Raw genomic sequence first — 7,575 nt, forward strand, 5'->3', positions numbered from 1 at the left:
GAACACTTCTACCATATATAAAGTTTATCTTGAATAAAGTAGTAATTTACTTTCTCCAAGACCACTAACCTTCACATACTGTCCAGCAAAGTCAGTCACTTCTGCTGTGAAGCAGCCTGACGCATCAACTGGACAAACGGGCACAGAATCTTTCTGAATAATATTAAAATCCATGCAGACTCTGTAGTCATCCTACGAAAGAGACAAGTGCCAAGTTACAGAAATACAAAATACTGGTTAAAATATCAATCCCTGGAAAAAGAAATTAAACATTAAATTGAAAATGTGATGACTGGACAAGAATGGCAAAATACTCAGCCTTCACTAATCCCAAATATGCATAGGAAAGTATGTATTTTCAGGATTGTACTTTTATTCATCACAGAAATGATGATTTCTTCAGAGTATGTGTTTTTTCTCACCTAGTTGAGGGGATAGGTGCATGTGCTTCTGTACATATACATGCATATATATACACACATATTTTGTGTGTACGTACATACATACATGTAGTCAACAGCTTCAGGCTATTATTGCATAGTAAAGGAACTGACAACCACTATGTCATGCTCTTGTACCAGCCAGGGACTTCTGTCTGTTTAGCACACAAGCCTGCATGGCATTTTTCAGAAGGCAGGTTGTTTTAATCAATCTAATTCTGGAACTCCACATAAGAAATCCCATTTTCTGAATGTCTTAATGTTCCAAAGCCTTTAAATCTGTATTTCTCAATCTTTGTTGGCCCATAGGCAATGCTACTGACCAAGAACCACACATGGACAACATCACAGTTTATATTCCTGGCCAGCCTCTGTTTAAATTTTTAATTTCCTGTAGCAGTAAGGAAAAAAAAAAGAGAGAGAGAAAAAATTAAGAAAAAGAGGGTCACTTCAGACTTTCATGAACATAACTAAACAACAACAGTATCTTAGAAAAGATTAAAGCAAAACTATTAGGGGAATAGAAAAGTTCAGATATTAATTTCAAGCCTTAAGTCAAAGTAAATCCATACCTTAACCAATTATCACTCCAGAATACCCACTTTCTTGCCCTAAGGCGAGAGAACATTATTGGGGGTGGAAGGGGAAGGGAGAAGGAACAGTTGCAGATCAGACACTCTCACACAACCTGCAGTGACCCTGCCTGCCAAAACTGGCAGCAGTTGAACTGTTAGCCTCCTCTATGCTTAGAGCTCATTTACCTTTCGTAAAACGCAGCAGCTATTTCATAGGAGTTGCACTCTAAAGCAATTTGTCCACCTTGATCAAGGAGACCACAGCAGAAGCAAGGATGTAAATAAGCGTTGAATAAGCAAGTGCTCCACAGCTAGCTGAATTCTCCTTTCCTAGATATAATCAACGCAGGCGAGCCAACTTTGGAGTGACAGAGCAGAGTTTCCAGATTCTTTCTGTGGTCCTCATCCTGTACCTCCAAACCCACCCACTAGTCCCTGTAGTCACCAGCTCCCTCAAGCCAGATCTGGCAGATGTTGCATGTTGATCCACAGTATATTTTACAATGATGAAACTCATCCATAGCGATAGTGAAGTTGGCTACTTCATGTACCAGGGCATTACACGTAGAAATGAAAAACCACTTCAGCTACAGCACTCATTCACTCTAGACCATGGTCTCTTTCCGCTCTCCAGCAGCTGTGGACAGCCATCACGACTATTCAGCCTCCACTTGGTCAACCAGCTTCTTCAGTCAATAGATTAACTGAGATAAGCCCATCCTCAGTTGACCTTTCATCAGCTATTATTGCTGAGATACAGCAAGCAGACTGCAGTGTTTAAAATGTAGGCCAGATGACAGAACTAATGTCAACCCTGATTTGGCAGTGAACTGTAAAAGGCTTTGAAGAAGCAGCCAGCAAAGACTACAAAGCTCGGCACGCTCACAAGCTAGCTAAAACACAAAAACAAACCTTCCACTTCACAGGACCTAGGTCAAGAGGTGGTTCAGTTACGATTTGCATCGCTGATGCAGCCAATGATATATAAAGGGCTTTGCTATTTTGGTTTTCTACCGTTAGTTCCTTCCTTTTGAAGAACTCAAACTTGAATGTAGAAGCTTTCCAGACTGACCTGCCATTTGATTTAATGAAGATTTGCTTCAGTAACCACAACCCAAGAATATATTCAGGCACAGAGAAATCCAAAAATGCTAAGCTCCGCTGGAAAGCTATGACAAATTTCAATTCTTTCCAGGATAAAAGTCATAGTGTTCACTTTTGTACCCCTGCCACAATTAGATCTCTCAAAAGATTACAAATAAAAGTTAAAAACCATACACAAAATGAACAAAGCAGAAGCTATTAAACAGCTCATTGATGAGAACTCAAAGCTTTTCTATCTGAAATTTAAAAAAAAACACACACAACAACAAAAACATGAAGTCAAAAGGTTCGCTTTCATCACCTCTTAACAAAAATCAAGTATACTTTTGCAGTTTACGGAAAAGAAAGTGCAACAGTAACATATCTATAAAACTTCTGTGACTCAGTCTGAAGTATCTGATACACTTCATGCCTAGAAGTATAGGGCTTGTATGCAAATTAAAATGCTACCAAAGCTTTTTAATTTGACTGTAGATACATCTACATATGATGAAATGCCTGAGCAGCTGAATTTTAGTGACATGTTAATCTGAAGGTACAATGAGTTTACAGAGTTTTTTAATACAGGTTTGCCTTGTTCGGTGAGCTTTAATTTTTGATTTCTTTTGAACTGAAATAATAGAGTGCTCTGATACTGTGTGGCAGCTTCTATTTGGCAAAAGCATCACACAAGACAATGAAACTACATATCCTGGAACTAAATGAAGGTGAATTTTTACTTTAAATGTTGTTGGAGAAGGATACATTCCTAAGCTACCAGCAATACAGAATATGTATCAGTAAGTAGAATTAAAAAAAAAACCTTACTTTCTATCCCTATTTATCAAAGGGACTTACTTATATCGAGGGGAAGGGATAGAGACAAGATACAACACTTTCTGTGAAGGACTCTGCTCTTTTTCTTCTCCTCTGACCCTTGCCTCCTGCTCCACTTACCCCTTTCCTCTTTTCTACTCATCTTCAACACAACAGTAAAGGAATCCAGAGAAGCCAATTAATTAGGAAGACAGTCCTGCCTATAGTCATGAGTTATCTCCCTTCGTTCATCTAAGCTTGTCTACTTAAAGGCAAACTAACGCCAACACATGTCACACTCAGTATTCTATACAGAGCCTGCTGTACAAAGATGAATTTCTGACCCTAAATCAGAACCCTTTGCAAGCCTTTATGAACAAAAACAATCAACGGGCTGTCAAAGTGAACTACGTGCATCCCAAAAGAAAAAAGGTAGCAGCATTAAGTGCAACATATACTATGCAATTTCCTTCTAAAGGTAGCATATCCAATTGACTCAGGCCTATGCATCATGCATTATAAAGTCAAGCTGCTCCTTAGCTAATGAGTGCAAAGTTTTGTTCCTGATGTTAGTGTACTTTTTCCTCACACAAATATTTTATGCATTTTTTTCTTTGCAATGAATTTAAGTGATATACTCATGTTTTTTAAAAAAAAGTGGGTTTTATTTTTCTCTCTCCTGGGAACTCAGCAGATTTTTTTTTTCCTCTGTGTTTACACAAATCTCTGTGGGCTTATAACAAAATCAAATAAAAGAGAGCAGATAATCCTTGCTCTAACTGGCCAGTGACGCTTTCCAACAAGCTGTTTCCAACAACTAAACTGTATTGTGCAAATACACAACAAAATGATACAGCAGCCAAGGGGAAGTTTCTTCCAGAGCTCCTTCTCTATTAGCAGCCTATTCTCTTCCTTTACTCCATCTCCTACAGCAAGAGCTCCTGCCTCAAACCCAAGTCTGCTCCCTCACCCCTCAGTCAAGTCCTTGCAAGACAGGGGAATATCTGAGGTGCAAGTAGTGTGATAGGCTTCAGACTTCTTAAGACAGTTTACCAGTCATCATAAATTTCTTTAATAACTAATAACATACAGCACGGTCTGATTTTCTTTATTCACAGCTGTATTAAGCTGGGACATCTTTTCATATCAATATTCATCTTGACAAGGGAAACATCATCACAATGGATGCACCCTTCAGAAAAATGCAGAAAAAAAAAAGACAGAAAAAGATGGGATATTTCACATGAACACAAAGAGGCTTATTACTAACGCTAACAGTTTCTGGAAATGATCATAGAGCTCGTGGTCCAGGGATTGCTAATTGCTGGGCATTGGCAGCTCTACTGCAAGTTTTTTGAGGGCATCTTTGGATAATCACTGAAGACAGGACACTATACAAAAAGGACAATAAATCCAAACTAGTGCATTTAATTCATGTGCCTAAAAACTGAAATGATGAAATCCATGAAAAATTATCCCTCTTAACCTTCAGAAGAATAGACTAAAGGAAAGGACAATAAAGACAGAAAAAAAAAAATGGAGTGCAACAAAATCCTTTTACACTGAGGGATAAAGTCTCAGTACCAAAGCAGTCAAAGCATTTTTTTCATTCTCTAAAAGCCTAATGAGTAATGAAATTGAAATACTGAAGAGGGGCAGTGTGCTGAGCAGAACTGCTGTTACCATCCAAAAATTACCACTTAGCAAAGCCAGTTTTGACTATCAGTGTAACAGACCATTTCTTCTCGAAGCTGTAAATTTAGACTTTGAGAAAAGCTAAGAACAATGACACTCAGAAGATACAGTGGTGAGGTGAGTTCACTTCACATGCCACAACAATAACCAAACCAAGGGACACCCAAAATCTCCAGTCTAGCACACAAAGGGCACTAGTGAGTGCAAGAACTCATTAGAATACAATGCTACATTGTATTCTTATATTTTTAAGTACCAAATAGGAGGATTATTTCATATCAGTCACCCTGACAGAGTCCCCAGTAGCTGGAAAGCCAAGCAAAGTGTGTTGGAACAAAATCAACATAACAGATATGTAGCTCCTACTCACAGCACCAAAATAGGGGGCCTGATGTACGACACCCGTGCCTTCTTCCTCCTTCACGTAACTGTCTACTACCACAGCAAAGGCACCTTTGTCTTTGCACTGTAACACAAAAACATGTTTTTCATATATATATATATGTATACATAAATATATATAGCAAAACAGAATTCTTAAGAACATGGGAGACCCACTAGCCACCCACAAGAGTAAAGAACTGCATCAAAAATAAGTGAAAGACTAAAATGTGACATTCCTAACATTACTTAATCATTTCCCACAGCTAAGATGCCCAGGCTGTATACTTCATTTAAACAGTGTCAAATGTGATTAAATCTAAGACGTCTCCAGAAGGCCTCATAGTCAATTACTCTTCAAGCCACAGATCTTCACACAGTTCTGTGCTTAACAGACTACAGACCAATACACTCCTGTAAGTGAGGATACAACCTAGAGGGTCCTACAGGGATTCTATATACAGAAGTGTCCTTGCATTTTTGTATGTCCACTGTACCTTCTAATTTTAAAAAAAGAAGTTTGCTTTTATAGTAATATATTTTCTTTAATTCCTCCAGAGAATGAGAAGGTGGTAAGTACCAAGTAAAAAAAAAAAACCCCAAACAAACAAGAAACAAACCCACAAAAAACAGAAACAATTGCCAAGAAGAGATCTGAAAATTTTCAGTGTGTTCAGTATGCAGATAATGAAAAATAAAAAGCTATTTCCTACTCCTTAAAACAAAAGTAGTAAAAAAAATTACTGCAGTCACAGCTGAACCAAATATGTTACAAAATATTAGGTTTGGCTTGTTCTGAAGAGAGATATTTTGAGATAAGACATCCATTCTAAAAAAAAAAAAGTAGATACCCATCTGCTCCTTAGAAGTACAGCAGGACTCAAAAAATTTACCCATTCCAAACCTTTACATCTGCAGTCCCGTTTTTCAGATTCAGCTGTGTGTTTGACCTTTCTCTAGAAATAACAGGACCTGCTCCCTACAGAGGTTCTCTCACCTTTGCCAACTTGAGCACATGCTTCAGAACAGATGGTAGTCACAAATGACCAAATCCCTTACACAAGTTAACAGCTGCTTGTCCAGCAGTACTGTAATCCACTTCAACTCTGAAAAATTTAATCCTTTTTTCCAGATTTTTTTTTTTTTAATATAAAAATTCTCTACCCCCTCTCTTCTTACTATATATTCTATTGTCATCTGTGGTGCTATTAACTACACTAGACTTACGCAGTGCTTAAATGCTGCACAGGATGACATCCATAAAAAAACCATATATGGGTAGTTATTTTAGCAAAGGTTTTTAACTCTTCAATGGAAAACACTACACGTCTGCAACTGTTATCCACAGTCAAAGTCATTCTCTCGTGAATACAAAGTTTGTGGACTTAACAGGCAGACGACAGAAGCTCACCAGATGAAAAGTTGAGAGAATACTGCCTATTTATTAATGTGAATTGGACATTTCTCTGCAATCTGAAGTCGAACTATTATTTATCACCGAGTTCTTACTCTGGGCGTATTTAAAACTTAAGGGAAAAAGATACAGAAAAAAGTCAACCTTTGTTTTTCAACCTTTCACTAGGATTTTGAACTACTTCAATACAATACGGGGTTTGTTATTAGGACACAAGATTTTTACAATATAAACAAGGAATACTGAGAATCGTTTTTACATTTGTCTTTGTACCCTGTATCAAACACCAAACTTGTTCATCTTACCTGAATAAAATATTCAAAGAGTGGTTTATATTTCTTGCCTTTAAGAGCAATGCCAGGAAACCTGAGGAGAAAGATTTACATGAGCACAAATTAACAACTTGAAAACTGCTTAGTCAGCTGGTAGGAATGCTATTTTTTCCCATTTCCTTTTTCCCCATCCCTAACAGAATTTGACTTCATAAGGTAAAGAAAAAAGTATTTTCTCAATAGTTTGCTTCCCATTTCTACACCTCTTCAGCAATTTGGACTTGGACAAAAACTGTAACATGTCTTAATACATCTCTGCTAACAGTCAACAGGTACGCTTGTATTTTATGGTCTTTCAATCAAGCAATCATTGTAAATTAATGTAGGAATTAAGCATTAATAACAATCTATTTCTGGTAAAGCTGGGCAAAGAGCTTCTGGATAAAACACAATTTCAATTTAGTATTTGTAACAAAGCCCTATAGCTCAGCATATTCAACAGAACTAAATAAGCACTGATCCAAGCCACCTAAAAGTTATATGCACAGAGGATTGTGATACAGGGTACTGCAGCATTTAAAGCTTGGATGCTTCATTTCTTTTCCTAAAACTAGGCACCCAAGCTCTCCACTGGCATCTCAGAGAAAGATCCAACACAGACAGGACTGTCTGAGGAACCAATTGAGCCAGACAAGAAATGCAAGACTGAGACAGAGCCTGTAGATCTGGCTGTCTTCAGGCTTCTGACAATAGTCGACACAGATGGTGATTAGGTTGGGGTTCACTGCTCAGAACTCTCCTGAAAGTGCTTAAACCTTCCATTTCAGGAAAAAATCTCATTAAAACACAACTTCATGTCATAGATGGCTACCTCTCAACGTGTGTCACATCTGTGGTCT

At 37.8% G+C, this 7,575-nt stretch overlaps 1 protein-coding gene across 1 annotated transcript in view; it reads right to left on the bottom strand.

Moving 5' to 3' along the window:
- IARS (isoleucyl-tRNA synthetase) overlaps positions 1-7,575 on the bottom strand; it is a 110,981-nt gene that overhangs the window by 77,653 nt on the left and 25,753 nt on the right. Inside the window, exons 9-11 of the mRNA XM_009329264.1 lie at positions 6,710-6,770; positions 4,980-5,075; positions 70-192 (exon numbers count right to left, since the gene is read on the bottom strand). Coding sequence (XP_009327539.1) covers positions 70-192; positions 4,980-5,075; positions 6,710-6,770 — 280 coding nt within the window. The remainder of the gene's footprint in view (positions 1-69; positions 193-4,979; positions 5,076-6,709; positions 6,771-7,575) is intronic.

Source organism: Pygoscelis adeliae, unplaced genomic scaffold (genome assembly GCF_000699105.1).
Source record: "Pygoscelis adeliae isolate BGI_AS28 unplaced genomic scaffold, ASM69910v1 Scaffold277, whole genome shotgun sequence".
In the NCBI taxonomy this organism is placed as follows: Eukaryota; Metazoa; Chordata; class Aves; order Sphenisciformes; family Spheniscidae; genus Pygoscelis; species Pygoscelis adeliae.